This window comes from Mobula hypostoma, chromosome 14 (assembly GCF_963921235.1).
Source record: "Mobula hypostoma chromosome 14, sMobHyp1.1, whole genome shotgun sequence".
NCBI classification, from domain to species: domain Eukaryota; kingdom Metazoa; phylum Chordata; class Chondrichthyes; order Myliobatiformes; family Myliobatidae; genus Mobula; species Mobula hypostoma.
The window spans coordinates 51618528-51638881 of NC_086110.1; the positions used below are offsets into that span (position 1 = coordinate 51618528).

Here is a 20354-nt window from a genome sequence, read left to right on the forward strand (position 1 = left end):
GCCAGCTTTCAATTAGTTCACCCATCATTTCTTGATTCCAGTAAAAACTTGTCCAGAGCCATCAAAAGCTCTTCGTATGACAATCCATTCAATCCTGGAATCATTTTCGTGAACTTCCTTTGAACCCTCTCCAGTGTCAACACATCCTTTCTAAGATAAGGGGAGATAGCATACTCGATCACTGCTACTCTCCCTTCCGCGATGCTTACAAAGGGCTCCTCCATTCACCGCTCGGGAAGTCTGATCAATCCTCCAGCCTGCTTCTGCCCGTGTACAGGCAGAAGTTGAAACAAGAGGCAGCCATAGTTAAAACCGTCCACTGTTGGCCTAACCAGTCTCTGTGCTACAGGACTGCTTTGATGACCTCAACTGGAATGTCTTTCATGATGAGGATGTCTCCCGAGTTCACAGAAAGGATCACAAGCTTCATCTGGAAGTGCATCGAGGATGTTGTCCCCCAAAAATTGGTCAGGGCCAATCCAAACCAGAAACCCTGGATCAGCAGTTCTGCGTGTGCTGCACTCACCATGCGAGACAGAGCTTTGGTCTCCGGAACAGCTTCTTCCACCGGGCTATCAGACTGATTAATTCACGCTGACACAACTGTATTTTTAAGCTATATTGACTGTTCTGTTGTGTACCTTACTGCACATACTATTTATTACAAATTACTATAATTACACATTGCATATTCAGACAGAGATGTAATGTAAAGATTTTTACTCCTCGTGAATGTGAAGGATGTAAGAAATAAAGTCAATTTGATTCAATAAGCAGCCCAGAACTGCTCACAATACTCCAAGTGAGGCATCTCCAGTGCTTTATAAAGCCTCAACATTACATCCTTTCTTTAATAATGTAGTCTTCTTGAAATGAATGCTAGTATCGCATTTGCTTTCCTCACCACTGGCTCAACTTGCAAATTAACCTTTGTGGATTCCTGTATGATAACTCCCAAATCCCTTTGACCTCAGATTTTTGAATTTTCACTCGATTTAGAAAATTGTCTCCCCTTTTTTCTTTTACCACTGCATGACCATGCACTTCCCGATGCTGCCTTTCATCTGCTACTTCTTTGCCTATTCTTCTAATTTGTCTAAGTCTGTCTGTAGCCTCTCTACTTTTTCAAAACTACCTGCCTGTCCACCTATCTTCGTATTGTCTTCAAACTCTGCAACAAAGCCATCAATTCTGTCATAAGAACATAAGAAGTAGGAGCAGCAGTTGGCCATCTGGCCCATCGAGACTGCTCCACCATTCAATAAGATCATGGCTGATTTAGCCATGGATTCATCTCCACCTACTTGCCTATTCCCCATTACCTTTAATTCCCCAACAATGCAAAAATCTATCTAACCTTGTCTTACATATATTTACTGAGGTAGCCTCCACTGCTTCATTGGGCAGAGAGTTTCACAGATTCACCACTCTCTGGGAAAAGCAGTTCCTCCTCATCTCCATCCTAAATCTACTCCCCCAAATCTTGAGGCTTTGTCCCCTAGTTCTAGTCTCACCTACCAATGGAAACAATTTTCCTGTCTTTATCTTATCTATCCCTTTTCATAATTTTATGTTTCTGTAAGATCTTCTCTCATTCATCTGAATTCCAGCGAGTACAGTCCCAGGCGACTCAACCTCTCCTCATAGTCTGACCCCCTCATCTCTGGAATCAAGCTGGTGAACCTCCACTGCACTGCCTCCAAAGACAGTCTACCCTTCCTCAAGTAGGGAGACCAGAACTGCATACAGTACTCCAGATGCAGCCTCACCAGTACCTGTACAGTTGCAGCATAACCTCCCTGCTCTTAAATTCAAACCCTCTAGTAATGAAGGCTAACATTCCTTCCATTTGCTTTCTTGATAGCCTGCTGCACCTGCAAACCAACCTTTTGTGATTCACGCACAAGCACTCCCAGGTACCTCTGTAAACATAACTTTGCTAGATCAAATAACGACAGTACAAAAAGATGGTTACTTATCTTTCCACCCGTTTACTTCTTCGAGTTCAGCCGGCAAGTGAACTTGGGCCTGACATCAGGGAAAGAACCTTTCTCATCTCCCCGGCGGTTCTACAAGTTCACTGCCCGATGCCAGAATTGTCAGAAGTTAGAAGGCCACTGATGCAGAAGAACAATCAGTTTGATAACTATTCTGGCCAAGTCAATGGACTATTGATACAAAAGTACAATCAATTTGTTAGACACTCCAGCCACCTTAATTAAAGAAAAGAATGTCCTACCTGGTTTGCTGGAGTCACAACTTAATTACAAAGATAAGAACATCTGTCAAATTTATGCTTTAATTAAGAAAGGAATGTTCTGTAGCTGTGAGACATCACTCAAACACACTGCAGTCACAGACATAGTCAGTACTGAATCCATAGTCAGTACAGGAATCTTGAGAATCTCCCTTTCCCTTAAACTTTATCATTCCCTCCTGTTTATCATTACATGATAACTTTTCAGAACAGATTGTTGCTTCTGCAACATGATACAAACATACCCAACATGCTCCCCATTCTACTTGCTTAGTGTAGGAGGAACAGAAAAGTGTTAACTTGGGGCCTCCCGAAGCAGGGGCAGGTCCCCTTAGGGTCACTAAAATCATCATTGACCACTGCATTTTTCAGTCCTTATCAGTTCCGCCAGTAACGTGCTTACAGTAACAAAAACCAATTTCCCCTGGGATTAATAAAGTATGACTATGACAGTCCATTCGATGTATCCACTGGGGCTGCCCTTCCACCTTCACTGCAGTAGGTGTTGTCAGTAGCACCTGGTATGGTCCTTTCCACCTCGGTTCCAGCTTCTTACGATCCCAGTTCTTTATCAAGACAAAATCTCCCGCCTCGATGGTGGGGTAGTCACCCTTAGACTGGGTTTCGTCCTCTCGATAGGCCTGTTGTACCTGTACCTGTGAATGCAAGCTTTGGAGAGTTTTAGTTAACTTGCATAAATATTTTCCCATCTCCTCCCCTAAGGTATGCATGTCCATCCTTTCAAGAAGGGGAGGTCAGGCCAGTTCCAACTCCCATGGGGTTTGCATGGGTTTCCCGTAGATAATCTCGGTGGGGGATAACCCCGTTTTACCTGAGGGTGTGATCCTCATGTGGAACAAGGCCAAAGGTAAAACCTTAAGCCAGGTTAGCCCAGTTTCTTCCATAAATTTAGTTAGCTTATTCCTTAAGGTTCCATTTGCTCATTCCACTATACCAGCTGCTCTTAGATGGTGAGCACAATGGAATTGCTGTTTTGTTGCCAGTTCTTTTACAGATTTTCTCATTTATCTTAGCAATAAAATGAGGTCCGTTGTCTGAGCTTATTGATTCAGGTGATCCATAATGGGGGAATCACTTCTCAATAATATCTTTACAACAGTATTATCAGTAGTGGGTATAGCCTCTATCTGCTAACTACATCTACTATTACCAAGCAATATTTACAACAATGTACTCTAGGTAGTTCTACAAAATCAAGTTGCAGACAAGAAAAAGGTCCACCAGGCAAGGGGTTAGTTCCAGAAACACAAGGCATTCCCTTTCCAGCATTCGTTATTTTTCACATGCTGTGGCTCACTTTTCAACTGGAAATCTGTGTCACCGCCACCAAGATATTAACCATTCCCTCCTTGCCCAAGTGTGTACAATTATTAACATAATCTATCAAGATAGATAAGAACACAGAGTGAACCCAAACCTGTCCCACAGGGGTCGCCCATAAATTGGTCTGAGGTTCAAGGTGGCAACCCATTTGGGACGATAATTTGTGTTCTCCATCGGGGCGTCCCCCTAGAATTTACGTATTTTCCCCCATATCTGGCATACCCGTCCTTAGGTTTTTGTCTAATAAGAACTTGTTAGGCTCCCAAGGGGACTAAAAGTGTGGGGTGCAGGGCTGTCTGTTTTGCTGCTGCACTAGCCCGAGCATTACCCTTAAATATCTCATCAGATTCCCCAGTATGGGCCGCACATCTAATAATAGCCAAAACTCAAGGTAGCTGTAGAGGTGTGAGTAAGTTGTTTACAAAGGTAGCATTACTAATGGGGGGTGGGGTGGGGTGGGGCAGAGGAAGTCAGGAATCCCAGAGTCTGTAGTCAGGGCATAACGGGAGTCTATGTAAAAGTCCGCACTTTAATCTGTTTGAGATTTCTTGTCCACAGGCTTTTTCATTTTAAAATTCGAAACGTTAATCAAAGAGGATTCCAGCTTAGGCTTGTACTTTTGGCTCCTCCACTGAAGCCCTCATTCAGGCCCTTCTTATTTTGTTCCAAATAGTTGTGGATTCCTTCTTCAAAATCATCTTCATTTATGACTTGGCGTTTTTTTAAGGTCTTCTACAAAGAATTGGTTCTGTAGTGGATTCTTCAAAATAAGAACTGAGTACGCTGTTAGACTAGTCTGTTGTTGAGATTCAGGCATGAGTCAGAGCAAGTAGCTCAGCTTTCTGGGTGGAGACAGCTGCTGCAAAGGAGATTTGCTCAATTACTTCACTATCGTCACTTATTATTGCATAGCCAGAACAGCGTTTTCCTGCTGGATCCATAAAAGAGCTTCCATCCTCATTAAAACGTTGCCTCGGGTTTGAGTGAGTATTGCAGAAGGGGTGGGAGAGTCAGTCCTTCTTCACGGTGGGGGGGGGGTGCAGTTGGTGTGACCGACTTCATGGCCTGAAATTACCCAGAGACGGGGTACAACGTCTTGGGTTTGGTCAGTATTAAAAGAGTGTCTTACCAGATATCCCGTCTTCATCTTTGACTCATTCCAGTATCGGAGTTGGCCCGCGGCCAAGTCCCGCCAGTCTCCCTCGGTGCTGGAGGCTTGTTTCGTCAGGGTGTAAGCAAGGAACCCAGGCTGTTTGGCTTGAACCCAGGGCAAAGCCTAACGGTGGTATGGGGAACCACCAGTCCTGTCTGTCGCCAAAGGAAATCCACAACTTCAGGCAGTAATGCACTGCCCCCACTTCCTTTAACCTCTTCAATCACCGTGACTGGGAACTTCTGTCCCTCGAGGGGTGCATAATACTGGTTTTCCTCAGTGGAGCACCCAGTAGGATCATAGCACGGAGTCAAATGTAGCGGAGTCCAAATTAAGTGCCCACCACTGGGCAGTCGGTTGTTCGCTAGTCCCAGGGTGATACCCTTGTCCGTGCATAGAATCTCAGCTTCCAACGGACAGAGCAGGTCCCATTCTGCTAGATTACACCTCAGACTGGTGGTGACTGTAAATTAAACCTCACACTGGGTCCCCTTGGAATTTCACCTGCAGTGGCTGGGTACGTGAAGATGTACGTTCCGTGCATTCGAACCCAGAGTGATTGTAGCATCTGATAGCCGGTATCCCTTTTCCTATACCATCATAAACAGAATTAGAATTGCAGCATCTTGCAGTATTATATTGGGCTCTTCCTGAGGGGTGGCACTCACGGTAGGAAGCATCCTTCTTCCTGCTGAACATTTTCACCTTTAATGTTAGTTCCATTCGGGGTTGATCGGGATTCGAAAGCTGGGTCCCAGTAATATGTTAAAGCTCGTCGCATTCGATTTCGGTCATTGTCAGGCCAAAACATATTATTGGTTTTAATCCTGCTGGCTAATTTAGTTGGTAAACATTTGAGCAGTAGGGCATTAAACTGGGGGGAACGGATTCCCATTATTAAAGGCTTGGTCTCCTGCGAAAGTGCCGTAGCAGGCCATAAATCGCTCCCAATAGTCTGGTCCCGATTTCCCAGGCTTAGGTTTGCATTCAAGTACTTTAGTGATATTTACAGGTTGTTGGAGAGCTTTCTCCAAGGCTTGAATAATCCGTCTGTCTGTTCGTTCTCATTATGGATTCCCAACTGTAACTCCTGATAGGTTTGGTATCTTAATTCTGCCTTCCATTTCCACCCCTCATTAGATGAGAAAATCATGCAGCAAAGACCAAATAAATCTTGCGGGGTCGCATTATACATTTGTATAGTACTGCGGACATACCAAGCAAACTATGCTGTTTTTTCTTTTCTATTGGGGGCCTGATTCTTGATCGTTACCTTCTCTTGAGGCTTCCAGTGTGCATACAAGAGGGCTGTCCCTCCTCGGCTGCTCGTGGACTGGGCAGCATTTGGGTAGGGAATTGTCTCTGTGGAGCCCTTAACTCTGGGGTTTTATTGGATTCTTCCCTCCCTGTCTGGGAATAATGCCTTTACCTTTCTGGATCTCAGGGTATAGGGAGCCTTCCCTTCCCTGCCACTGTTTTAGCCGAGCAGCCTCCGTATCTGAATACTGGGAGGATTGGGTTTCGGAAGCACTGGGTGCACTCGGCCTCTGATAAGGTGGGGGATAAGGTGGGTGCCCAATCCTCATCGTGGTCACTGTCATTAAACAGGGTCGGTATGCCAGATATGGGTTCGGGATCCTGTATTGGCCTTAGATCTTCGCGCGCGGCACTGCCGATTTTAAACCTTCCTGTCTGTCCATATCTGCTTTTGCCTGGTTTCTTTGTTTCTCGTTCTCTCGTTTTTCTCCCTTCTACCCATTAGCACTCCACTCCGCCTACAGTGTCTCCCAACTCTTGGGAGTCCCTTCTGCCGTACATACCTCTATACCTTTATCACATGCATTATTCCTCCAGCTGGCCAGTAAGATACCATTTCATTTAGTATAGGCTCCACCTTTCCATTCTTTAATCAATAATTTCCACTTTTTACCGCAATTCTTTTCCCAAATTACATTTACTACTTGTTTCCCCTGGTGGCCACACTGTTTCCCTAGTTTCTTTGTTAGCGCTGCACTTAACATCCGGAGGTGCTTTTCTTATCTGGTATTTGTTCACACATAGCTGTATCAAGGGCCTGACCCATTATTGCCCTTATCAGTTCTTAATTATAAAGTCAAGTCAAGTATATAGCACATTTAAAAACAACCACATTGTACAAAGTAAAGCAAGTAGCCAAAATCACAAATACACGAAACACAGACAAGCCAACAAGACAAACAGCTTATAGATGCAAAATATACAACACAAGGGCCCAGGCACAAGCTACTGGCTGAGAAATTTAGCCAGCCTGCCTCCCCCTTAATCAATTTCAACTGGCCATATTATCAGGAAGCAGCTGATAAGGTCAAATCCGTCAGGTAGCGGTGTCCACTTCTCCTGACTGGGGTCTCGATTCTTTCCTTAGAAATAATATAATAATAATAATAAAATACAGAATACCCAATGTCACCCGCAGCCTTTAATTCTCGCAAAAACTGCTAGCCTATTTTTCGTTGATACAAAAAAACCCAACTCTCACATACTTTGGAGGCCTTCCTCCTTTACCCTGAACTTGCCTCATTAAATTTCAACCGGCCATATCCTGTCACCAGCAGCAATGTAAAAGAGACAACTGTTTATCTTAAATTCTGTATCCAAACGGGTCGTCCGATCCCGTCAAGGTACCAGTCCCAATGGGCGAGGGGCAAAAATGCTCGGTCATACACGAGGAGTAGCCAGAGGTAAATTACGTCGGGGCGCCTGCCATTCAATTGCGTTCGATCCAAGTTTCTTGTCACTTACTCAGCCCAGAGAGACGTTCCCTATGTTGGGATCCGAGTCACGGCACCAAATGTAAACGTAACTTTGCTAGATCAAATAACTACAGCACAAAAAGATCGTTACTTACCTTTCTATCCATTTATTTCTTCGAGCTCAGGGAAAGAACCTTTCTCATCTCCCCGGCGGTTCTATAAGTTCACTGCCTGCTATGTCAGAATTGTCAGAAGTTATAAGGCCACCGATACAAAAGAACAATCAGTTTGATAACTATTCCGGTCAAGTCAATGGACTATTGATACAGAGAACAATCAGTTTGATAACTATTCCGGCCAAGTCAATGGACTATTGATACAAAAGTACAATCAATTTGTTACACACTCCAGCCACCTTAATTAAAGAAAAGAATGTCCTACCTGGTTTGCTGGAGCCACAACTTAATTACAAAGATAAGAACATCCGTCAAATTTATGCTTTAATTAAGAAAGGAATTTTCTGTCCAATTTCCATCAAGCACTTCCTTTTGTCAAAATCAAAAGGTGTGAAAAGCCCAGAGACATCTGATGTGGATCTGGGCAAACTCTAATTATCTTGCTCCAAAGAAGGCAGCTGTGAGACATCACTCAGACACACTGCAGTCACAGACATAGTACTGAATCCATAGTCAGTACAGGAATCTTGAGAATCTCCCTTTCCCTTAAACTTTATCACCTCTGCACAGAAGCATGCTGCAATATTTTACCATTTAAATAACAATCTGCTCTTTCATTTTTCCTTCCAAAGTGGATGACCTCACATTTACCAACATTGTACTCTATCTGCCAGACCCTTGCCTACTCACTTAACCTGTCTGTGTCTCTCTGCAGATTCTCCATATCTTCTGCACAATTTGCTTTTCTACTCAATTTAGTATCAACAGCAAACTTAGATGAACTGCACTTGGTCCATGATTCCAGATCTTTAATGTATATCGTGAACAGTTGTGGGCCCAGCATTAATCCCTGCGGCATGCCGCTCACCACTGATTGCCAACCAGAGTAACACCGATGTATCCCAACTCTCTGCTTTCTATCAGTTAACCAAATCTCTATCCATGCTAATATATCACCCCCGACTCTATGCATCCTTATCCTATGGTTATATCAAACGCCTTCTGGAAATCCAAGTAAATAATGTCTATCTGTTCCCCTCTATCCACTGCGCTCGTTATATCCTCAAAAAACTCCAGTAAGTTTATCAGCTTTTGCTGAATCCATGCTGCATCTGCCAGAGAGATCTATTTCTTTCTCAATGCCTTGCTATTTTTTCTTTAATGATAGATTCAAGCATTTTTCCGACTACAGATGTTAAAATAACTGGCCGACAGTTACCTGCTATTTCCCTACATTCTCTTTTGAACAGTGGTTGCAACACTCACGGTCTTCCAATCCGCTGGGACCTGCCCAGAGTCCAGAGAATTTTGGTAAATTATTGCGGAAGTCTCTACTATAACTTCTGCCATTTTTTTCAGTACCCTGGGATGCATTTCATCGGGGCCAGGGGACTTATCTATCTTCAGGCCCATAAATTTGCTCAGCACTACCTCTTCAATGATCCAATCAACACACACAAAATGCTGAAGGAACTCAGCAGGTCATTGACATATAACGTAAAACAAACCAGTCCCAACACAGAACCCTGTGGAACACCAATAGTCACTGGCAGTCAACTAGAAAAGGCTCCCTTTAATCCCACTCTTTGTCTCCTACCAATCAGCCACTGCTTTATCCATGCGAGTATATTTTCTGTAATTCCATGGGCTCTTAACTTAGTTTAAGCAGCCTCATGTATGGCACCTTGTCAAAGGCCTTCCGAAAAGATTCAGAGCAAGAAGGCTGAGAGTGGAACAGCTAAGGATTTCTGGAGCGAAGGCATTTTACTACTCAGGGTAAAGAGAGGCAAGACTGCGTAGGTGCATGACGTCAGCCAGTAGAGTGGAAAAAGTTTAAAAAGAAGACCACTGTACTCAGCGGACAGCATTCGGAGCAGGCAGCGGAGTGAGAGGGCTTTGGCTGAACGGGCTTAGGCGGTAATGAGGCGAGGTGGGTTTACCTGTGTTAATTGCGGAAAGGAAGAATGTGTGTGAGGCCGGTTTTCTGTGCTCGGTGTGAGATGTGGGAGGTTCTGGAGTCTCCCAGCCTCCCGGATGGCCATATCTGCACCCGGTGTGTCGAGCTTCAGCTCCTAAGGGACCGCGTTAGGGAACTGGAGTTGCAGCTCAATGACCTTTGTCTGGTCAGGGAGAGCGAGGAGGTGCTAGAAAGGAGTTATAGGCAGGTGGTCACACTGGGCCACGGGAGACAGACAAGTGGGTCACAGTCAGGAGGGGGGAGGGGAAGAGTCAGGTACTAGAGAGTACCCCTTGTGGCTGTACCACTTGACAATAAGTACTCCTGTTTAAGTACTGTTGGGGGTGGACAGCCTACCTGGAAGAAGCAACAGTGGCCGTGCCTCCGGCACAGAGTCCTGCTCTGTGGCTCAGAAGGATAGGGAAAAGAAGAGGAAGGCAGTATTGATAGCAGACTCTATAGTTAGGGTGTCAGACAGGCGATTCTGTAGACGCAGGAAAGAAACACAGATGGTAGTTTGCCTCTCAGGTGCCAGGGTCCGGGATGTTTCAGATCGTGTCCACGATATCCTGCAGTGGGAGGGAGAACAACCAGAGGTCATGGTACATATTGGTACCAATGATATAGGTAGGAAAAGGGAAGAGATTCTGAAAACAGACTACAGGGAGTTAGGAAGGAAGTTGAGAAGCAGGACCACAAAGGTAGTAATCTCGCGATTACTACCTGTGCCATGCGACAGTGAGAATAGGAATAGAATGACGTGGAGGATAAATGTGTGGCTGAGGGATTGGAGCAGGGGGCAGGGATTCAAATTTCTGGATCATAGGGACCTCGTTTGGGGCAGGTGTGACCTGTACAAAAAGGACGGGTTGCACTTGAGTTCCAGGGGAGCCAATATCTTGGTGGGGAGGTTTGCTAAGGCTGCTGGGGAGAGCTTACACTAGAATTGTTGCAGGGGAGGGGTGGGAACCGAACTGAAGAGACCGGGGAAGAGGTGGTTGGCTCACAAATAGAGAAAGCTTGGAGACAGTGTGTGAGGGAGGATAGGCAGGTAATAGAGAAGGGACGCGCTCAGACCGACGGTTGAGATGGTCTGAGTATTGTGAACAGAGCGGATGAGCTTAGAGCATGGATCAGTACTTGGAGCTATGATGTCGTGGCCATTACAGAGACTTGCATGGCTCAGGGACAGGAATGGTTACTTCAAGTGCCGGGTTTTAGATGTTTCAGAAAGGACAGGGAAGGAGGCAAAAGAGGTGGGGGTGTGGTACTGTTGATCAGAGATAGTGTCATGGCTGCAGAAAAGGTGGACGTCATGGAGAGATTGTCTACAGCAGTGGTCCCCAACCTCTGGGCCACGGACCGATACGGGGCCACGAAGAATGCAGCGGTAGCCAGAACGCACCCAGCACAACTTTACTGATTGCGTTGCCTCTTATCTGGGACGACGTTTACGTGCTGGGTGGCACCTAATCAATTAGCTTGTTTATTTCGTTTTTTTTCTTAAAGATGTGCTGGGTGAGTTCCAGCTACCGCTGCACCACTGCATTCTTCGCGGCCCGGAGCTTGGGGACCACTGGTCTATGGAGTCACTGGGTGGAGGTTAGGAACAGCAAGGGGTCAATAACTTTACGGGGGGTGTTTTTTATAGGCCGCCCAATAGTAACAGGGGTAGCGAGGAGCAGATAGGGAAACAGATCCTGGAAAGGTGAAATGATAACAGAGTTGTCGTGATGGGAGATTTTAATTTCCCAAATATCGATTGGCATCTCCTTAGAGCAAGGGGTTTACATGGAGTGGGGTTTGTTAGGTGTGTTTAGGAAGTTTTCTTGACACAATATGTAGATAAGCCTACAGGAGGAGAGGCTGCACTTGATTTGGTATTTGGAAATGAACCTGGTCAGGTGTCAGGTCTCTCAGTGGGAGAGCATTTTGGAGATAGTGATCATAATTCTATCTCCTTTACAATAGCATTGGAGAAAGATAGGAACAGACAAGTTAGAAAAGTGTTTAATTGGAGTAAGGGGAATTATGAGGCTATCAGGCAGGAAATTGGAAGCTTAAATTGGGAACAGATGTTCTCAGGGAAAAGTACGGAAGAAATGTGGCAAATGTTCAGGGGATATTTGTGTGGAGTTCTGCATAGGTACGTTCCAGTGAGACAGGGAAGTTGTGGTAGGGTACCGGAACTGTGGTGTACAAAGGCTGTAATAAATCTAGTCAAGAAGAAAAGAAAAGCTTACAAAAGGTTCAGAGAGCTAGGTAATGTTAGAGATCTAGAAGATTATAAGGCTAACAGAAAGGAGCTTAAGATGGAAATTAGGAGAGCCAGAAGGAGCCATGAGAAGGCCTTGGCAGGGAGGATTAAGAAAAACCCCAAGCTATTCTACAAGTATGTGAAGAGCAAGAGGATAAGACATGAAAGAATAGGACCTATCCAGTGTGACAGTGAGAAAGTGTGTATGGAACTGGAGGCGATGGGGAGATTGCTGAGCCTCTGGCGATGATCTTTGTATCATCAATGGGGACGGAAGAGGTTCTGAAGGATTGGAGGGTTGCAGATGTTATTCCTTTATTCAAGAAAGAGAGTAGAGATAGCCCAGGAAATTATAGACCAGTGAGTCTTACTTCAGTGGTTGGTAAGTTGATGGAGAAGATCCTGAGAGGCAGGATTTATGAACATTTGGAGAGGTATAATATGATTAGGAATAGTCAGCATGGCCTTGTCAAGGGCAGGTCATGCCTTCCGAGCCTGATTGAATTTTTTGAGGATGTGGCTAAACACGTTGATGAAGGAAGAACAGTAGATGTAGTGTATATGGATTTCAGCAAGGCATTTGATTAGGTACCCCATACAAGGCTTATTGAGAAAGTAAGGAGGCATGGGATCCATGGGGACATTGTTTTGTGGATCTAGAACTGGCTTGCCCACAGAAGGCAAAGAGTGGTTGTGGACAGGTCATATTCTTCATGGAGGTCTATGACCAGTGGTGTGCCTCAGGGATCTGTTCTGGGACCCTTACTCTTCGTGATTTTCATAAATGACCTGGATGAGGAAGTGGAGGGATGGGTTAGTAAGTTTGCTGATGACACGAAGGTTGGGTGTGTTGCGGATGGTGTGGAGGGCTGTCAGAGGTTACAGCGGGACTGATAAGATACAAAACTGGGCTGCGAAGTGGCAGATGGAGTTCAACCCAGATAAGTGTGAGGTGGTTCATTTTGGTAGGTCAAATGTGATGGCAGAATATAGTATTAATGGTAAGACTCTTAGCAGTATGGAGGATCAGAGGGATCTTGGGGTTCAAGTCCATAGGATGCTCAAAGCAGCTGCGTAGGTTGACTCTGTGGTTAAGAAGGCATACAGTGTATTGGCCTTCATCAATTGTGGAATTGAATTTAGGGGCCAAGAGGTAATGATGCAGCTATACAGGACCCTGCTCAGACCCCACTTGGAGTACTGTGCTCAGTTCTGGTCGCCTCACTACAGGAAGGAACTGGAAACCATAGAAAGGGTGCAGAGCAGATTTACAAGGATGTCGCCTGGATTGGGGAGCATGCCTTATGAAAGCAGGTTGAGTGAACTCAGCCTTTTCTCCTTGGAGCGACGGAGGATGAAACCTGATAAAGGTGTATAAGATGATGAGAGGCATTGATCATGTGGCTAGAGGCTTTTTCCCAGGGCTGAAATAGTTGCCACGAGAGGACACAGGTTTAAGGTGCTGGGGAGTAGGTACAGAGGAGATGTCGGGGTAAGTTTTTTACACAGAGAGTGAGTACACGGAATGGGCTGCTGGCAGCGGTGGTGGAGGTGGATATGATAGGGTCTTTTAAGAGACTTTTGGGTAGGTACATGGAGCTTAGAAAAATAGAGGGCCATAGTAATTTCTAAGGTAGGGACATGTTCGGCACAACTTTGTGGGCCGAAGGGCCTGTATTGTGCTGTAGGTTTTCTATGTTTCAATGTTGATAGAACATTCACTGGTTCTCCTTTGTCTATCCTACTTGTTATTTCCTCAAAGAGTTCCAACAAATTGGTCAGGCAAGATTTTCCCTTGAGGAAACCATGCTGACTACACCCTATTTCATCATCTGCCTCCAAGTTCCCTGAAACCACATCTTTAACAATCGATTCCAGCATCTTCCCAACCGCTGAAGTCAGACTAACTGGTGTATAATTTCCTTTCTTTTGCCTCTCTCTCTCTTCTTGAAGAGTAAAGCGACATTTGCAATTTTCCAGTCTTCCAGAACCATTCCAAAATCCGTAATTCATAAAAGATCATTACTAATGCCTCCACAATCTCTTCATCCATCTCTTTCAGAACCCTGGGGTGTACACCATCTAACTTCAAACCTTTCAGTTTCCCGAAAACCTTCTCTCTAGTAATGCCAACTTCACATGCTTCTGATCCCTGACACTCTTGAACTTCCAGTTTACGTCTTCCACAGTGAAGATCGATGCAAAAAACTTATTGTTTGTCCGCCATTTCCTTGTCCCCAATTACTATCTTTCCAGCATCGTTTTTCAGAGGTCTAATATCCACTCTTGCCTCTCTTTTACATGTTATTTTTCTGAGGAAACTTTTAGTATCCTCTTTAATAGAATTGGCAAACTTACTTTGATATTCCATCATTTCCTTCTTAATGACATTTTTGGTGTCTACTGTTGGCTTTTAAAAGCTTCCCAATCTTCCAGCTTCCCACGAATTTTAACTCTATTACATGCCCTCACTTTGGCTTTGACATTGCCTTTGACTTCTTTTGTTAGCCATGGTTATGTCATCTTGCCTTTAGAGTTCTTCTTCCTCTTTGTCATGTATATATCCTGTGCCTTCTGAATTGCTTCCAGAAATTCCAGCCATTGCTGCTGTTCTGTCATCCCTGCCAGTGTTCTTTTCCGATCAATTTTGGCCAGTTCCTCTTTCATGCCTCTAATTCCTTTTACTTCACTGTAATACTGATAAGACTTTAGCTTCTCCTTCTCAAATTCTGGGGTGAATTCTATTATTATATATGATCACTTGCCCCTAAGGGTTTTTTTTAACCTTAAGCACGTATTTGTACACCCCCATATTTAACTCTTCCACTATCAGTGTGTGCTCTTCCAGTAGTGCTAAGCTCCTGTGTTCTACCATAATTCTCACCAGTCTTCACTGTCTTTCATGCTGTAAGAAATTCATTAAAATCTACTCCCTAACTAAGGATTCAGTTACCGGTCCAGCAATCTCTTGTGAGTTGGTGTCAGAGTTTAACTTAATGCACTTTTGTGCAAGGACGCTTCTGAAGACCTATATAAATGCAAGTTTTTTTTAGTTTCAACCTTAAATACAAGTAGTTCTGCTATAATATGATTGGTTTCTTGGGAACATAACTCCTTAAAGAAAAGTCAGGTAACTAATATCTGTTGTGTCAATGGGGGGAAAACGGATATTGGGGCGAGAGAGTTTTAGACTTGCATTAAATTATTTTCCTCATAGGATTTTCAGAAATAAGGGTGTTTTTAAAAGCAATAGGTTTATTTCCTTCCTTCAAGCTTAAAATAATAAAAACTATCTTAGATTACTTAATGGAGAATCATTTACACAAGTCTCAAACAAATCAATTGCTTGTCAATATCTATTGCTCTCACTTGGTCAAATGAACAGCCTTTGTTCTTACAAGACAATGGCATCTAATTACTGCAGTGAGGTTACATGTAATAAGTATCTCCCTGAAGAGCTTTTCTTTCCAAGACAACTTACTTTTTTTCTGCTTGCCATTTTCCAAAGCCACACAAGTAATTCTCTAGTTCATAATCAAAATAGTGCTATAACCATTCTGGCCTGCATCATATAGAGCATGCTGTCTAGTCCATTGATCACATTATATCCTATTGTGTCATGGAAATGTGTTATAACAGAACTACCCGTAGGGGGACCGGTGAAATCTTGAGTAATGTTGGAGCCTGTTGAGAATGAATCAACAAACCATAATTTCCAGGAATCATGCTATGGAAGTAAACTTAAATGTTAAACAACTTTTTTGATGTGTGTCCTTGCTGAAATATTGTCAATTTTTGTTTCAGATTAAGCTGAGTGAAGACACAATTCAGGATATAGTGCAGGCTGCTGACCTCCTCCTCCTTACTGATTTAAAAGCACTGTGTTGTGAATTTTTGGAAGGCTGTATTGCTCATGAGAACTGTATTGGCATACGTGACTTTGCCTTGCACTATTCTTTACAACATGTATACTACATAGCGACAGAGTACCTGGAAACACATTTCCGTGATGTAGCCCACACTGAGGAGTTCCTGGAACTTGGCCATGAAAAACTGAAGGAAGTAATCTCTTTGGAAAAGTTGAATGTGGGAAATGAAAGGTACATCTTTGATGCAGTGGTGAAATGGATTTGCCAAGATCCTGTTGTTCGAAAGGTATAGAAAAAACATTTTTGCTTTCTATTGCTGAGTGCACCACCTGTTTATTCAAATGATTTTATTATCCTATTTCAGAATCAAATTTATTAGCACTGACATATGACATGAAATTTGTTTTGAGGTAGCAGTACAGAGCAAAGACATAAAAACCTATAAATAACAAAAAAAAGTGCAAATAATGAAGTAGTGTTCATAGACCATTCAGAAATCTGATGGAGGAAATTAGAAAGAAATTGTTCCTAAATGTTTTAGTATGGGTCGTCAGGCTCCTGTACTTCATTCCTAATGGTAATTACACAAACTTTCACTCTGTCCACCACAAAGGACAGGACTTCCCGGTGTCCACCCATTTCAGTTCGATTTCCTGTTGTTCCGACATGTTTCTCCATTGCCTCCTCTACTATAATGAGGTCACTTTCAGGTTGGAGGAGCAGCACCTATTCCACCAGGATAGCCTCCAATTTGATGGCATGAATATTGATATCGCTAACCTGGTAATTTCTTCTTCTTCCCCCTTCTGTTCACCCATTCCACATTCTGGTTCCACTTTCACTTCTTCTCTTCTCCCCTGCCCATCAGCTCCCTCTGGTGGCCCTCCTTCCCTTTCTTCCATGATCCTCTATCAGATTCCTTCTCCTTCAGCTCTTCCACCTATCACATCTCAGCTTCTTACTTCATTCCACTCTCCTCCATCCAAACACTTTCCCCCTCACCTGCATTTACCTGACAGCCTATGTTCCTTCCCCTTACCCCATCTTATTCTGTGTCCTTTCCCCCTCTTTTCAAGTCCTGATAGAGGGTCTTGTTCCGATTGTATTCATTTCCCTCCATAGATCTTGCCTGACTTGTTGAGTTCATTCAGCACTATGTTGCTGAAGGTTTTCAGCATCGGTAGAATCTCATGTAGTAATGGTCATAACGAGAAGAGGGAATGTCCCAGATGCTGAGCATCCTTAATGATGGTTGCCGCTGCCCTGAGGCACTGCCACTTCTGAAGATGCCCTTGGGGATGGTTGTGCCTCTGGTAGAACTGGCTGTCTATAACTCTTTGTAGCCTCTTGCCATCTTGTGCATTGGAGGCTTCATACCAGGCTGTGATGCAACCAGTTAGAGTACTGATTGAACGTATTGCACTGTCCTTGTATAAAGGGAATTCACTTTAAGTTGCCATTTTTTTTATGATGCTCAACAAAATTTAGAAAATAATATAGACAAATGTGGAGTTGGAATTACAGATCTGAATATGATTCTGTCGCAGTAATTTTAATAGGGAAAGACAATGCTCATTTAAGTTCATCAAGAGTCATACCTCAGTTTAATCCCCTCAAAAAAAAAACCCATGATCCCATGTAACCTTTTAAATTCAGTACATTTATTTCATTTTAATTTTAAGCTGAGAATGCTTCATTTATATACTTCGTCAGGGAAGTGTAGGGCTGTAGGATCATAGTTAATGATAAACACTTTAAAAAAAACATGGGGAATTTTGCTTCCATAATGAAGCAAAGTATGTGGATATGAAAGTCTGAGCTGTATCCCAATTTGCTCAAATTGGAGAAGGGCCTTTAGAGGTAGAATGGAGCAACAGTAATTCACGTATCAAGAGAGCAAGAACTGAGGAAGTGCATTACTTCACAAACTACCTACCTGCTTGTCAACAACCTCTGCCAACTGTGGCAGATACTGTTTCTCACATTGGCTTCATCACCCATAAAACTGGAGAGAACATAACTCATTTGTGATCTCAGGAGGCTGCTGAAGAATTAGTAGCTTTATTTTCATTGATAACTAAATCTATTGGAAGCTACTGGAAACTCTATTTATACGAGTAAGGTTCTAATGCCACAAATAGAATTCATAATGATCAAAATTTAAATGACTAAAATGATTTAAAATCAACAAGTGTCTAGTTCTGAACAGATGGAACCTGAAATCTGTTTCTTTGATACTCGGTCTTAATCCTCTGAATTCCAGATAAGTTTGCAAACTAATATCGTGGCCAGATTCCTAAACTATTTATCTGTCAATCTGCACATAAACTTTATGGACCCAGAAAAGTATGTACTGAATTTGGTCTCACAGAAATCTTGCAGTGGGTATAGATTCCAGTAATAAATTGAACTGAAGATGCGTTACGTTTAAGATGTTATATGTTTCAAACCCTGCCCCTGAGCTCTTTCTGTTTTCCAGGCTCTTTTGAAATGCTCTGTCTCTTGTAGAGTGGTTGAAAATGTTTTGAGGCTGCTTCCTGTACCTGGTCTATATCTTTGTTTAGGCCGAGGGTCAATCTTCATCCAGGAATTAGGCTGCGAGGTCTCAGTGGTAATTCTGCTTTACTACAAAGCCCGTTTTCTGACAGGCTTTGAGAGGAGACAACTCCAAAGTGGAGCTTGCCAAATGATAATTTTTAAATGTCTGTGATTTAAGTAAGAATTGAAAAAGTAAGAGCTAGTTAGCAATGTAAAAATCTTAAAACAATTAAAAAGAGAAATAAAGCTAAAGAATGTTGACAAGTGGCTTGTCTTTATGCCTCTTATTTGAGAACCTGACTATCTTTATTGCAATTAATGGGTCTAATGTCAGGAACAGTGAAAAAACAGATCTTGCCTCTGGACTTCATGCCTTCTGTCACTTAATCCCTGAATTACAGCTGGTCTATGTGCGCCTGGAACTTCCATTGGAATGGTTGAATGCTTCTGCAACTGCTGGCCAGAGGGATTTACTATGTTGGCTTCAGCTGCTCGTTACAGGGTTTAAGGCTATATTACAACCTTTCAATTTACTGAATAAATGTTTTTGTTGGAATTTGGGAGGATTGGGCATTGTATTATCAGAAATTAGAAAACTATGGAAACTTAGAAAATATATTTACATCATTAAAATTTTAGGTTCACATGAAAGATGTGATGTCTGTCGTGTGGGTAAATGGCCTGGATCCTGTTTATCTGAGGGAACAAATGCTGAATGAACCTGTGGTACGAGAAATTGTCAAAGAGTGTACGAACATTCCTCTCAGTCAGAGAGAAGGAGAGGCCCAGCTGGCTACCTTCAAACCTCGAGGGTATTCAGAATGCATAGTAACAGTGGGTGGAGAGGAAAGGAGGTGAGTCCTGACAATTGGGCTTAAGTTTCCTTTTATGGTAAAAGTAAACTTTTTATTCCAGCAATTATAAAGTCTGTTTTACCAACAAGGACTCACTTTGTCTAGTTTATGTCATTGGCAAAGAATTGTATTTGTTTTAATGCAATTGTTATAAATTTCCTAAATTCTGATGATTTGAGTATGCGTGGCACGAAGTCTTAAAGTGGAGTGCATGAGGTAAGGTAACTACAAAGTATCATTGGATCAGTGTACAGGATGTCCAGTATCCAGCATTGATGGAGAAAATTAACTCAACACAAACTGATGTTGCCTTCAGTAAATCAGTTGTGGAGTAAAATCAGGAGAAAAATTGGGGATTAAAAAAAAAATGCAAAAATATTTTTAATCAATTACTTAAAAATTGAGAGAATCTTTTAAATGTTCAACAAAGGAAAGTACAGTGGATTCTGATTAATTGGGACAAATTGGAACGAGTACATTTTGACCCAATTAAGCAACTGCCTTATTAGGCAAAGTTTCATGGAAATAGTTAAAAAGGTGCTGTATAAAAAAGGCAAACTACCATTTAACTGAGTAACAAATTAAGTATTTAATCAAAATGCAGAACAAATTAGAACACTACCAATGCTCTATAGTACTATAAAACTGTGCATTTGTTCCTAATAGTTATTAACAGGAATTCATTCAATGTATGGGGTGTCAGAGAAGGGTAGCATCTCTGGTGAAGGGCTTGTCATGTCCATTCTGGGGCAGCTCACTCATCTTTAGTTCCCACCAGACACTCAACTCTCATAAGTGGCTCCAAGTAGCTGTTTGCATGTGACAGCGACCACATCCCAGTATATTTCTTCTACAAACAGGCTAAACCAGGTGAGAGTGGTCAGCAAGCCTCATACCCTGGTGAAATAGGGACACGCGTGTCTGAGCTTGTGAAGTTACCTCCAGCAGACTGGGTGGATGAGGTCAACAAGAAGGCTGTTCTGCAATGCTTCATGGAGATCAAAATGCATGATAATACACAGAAGAAGTTATGGTTATCCACTGCAACCGAGGAAGATCCCAGTTTGTGATGACTACTCGTACCACTGGGCCCAGTCCTCTGAGGTCGAGAGAGTGGAACAGTCCCAGTGCAACGGCATTTCTACTTTAAGTACCCTCCTGTCATGGTCCGATATGGCAGTCTGTCAACACACTGCCGTGTTCTTTTGATTGACTAT

General features: G+C 43.0%; 1 protein-coding gene across 2 annotated transcripts in view; it reads left to right on the forward strand.

Moving 5' to 3' along the window:
• gan (gigaxonin) overlaps window positions 1-20354 on the forward strand; it is a 134819-nt gene that overhangs the window by 27628 nt on the left and 86837 nt on the right. For both annotated transcript variants that reach the window (XM_063067129.1, XM_063067130.1), the window contains exons 3-4: window positions 15681-16031; window positions 18923-19137. In XM_063067129.1, coding sequence (XP_062923199.1) covers window positions 15681-16031; window positions 18923-19137 — 566 coding nt within the window. The remainder of the gene's footprint in view (window positions 1-15680; window positions 16032-18922; window positions 19138-20354) is intronic.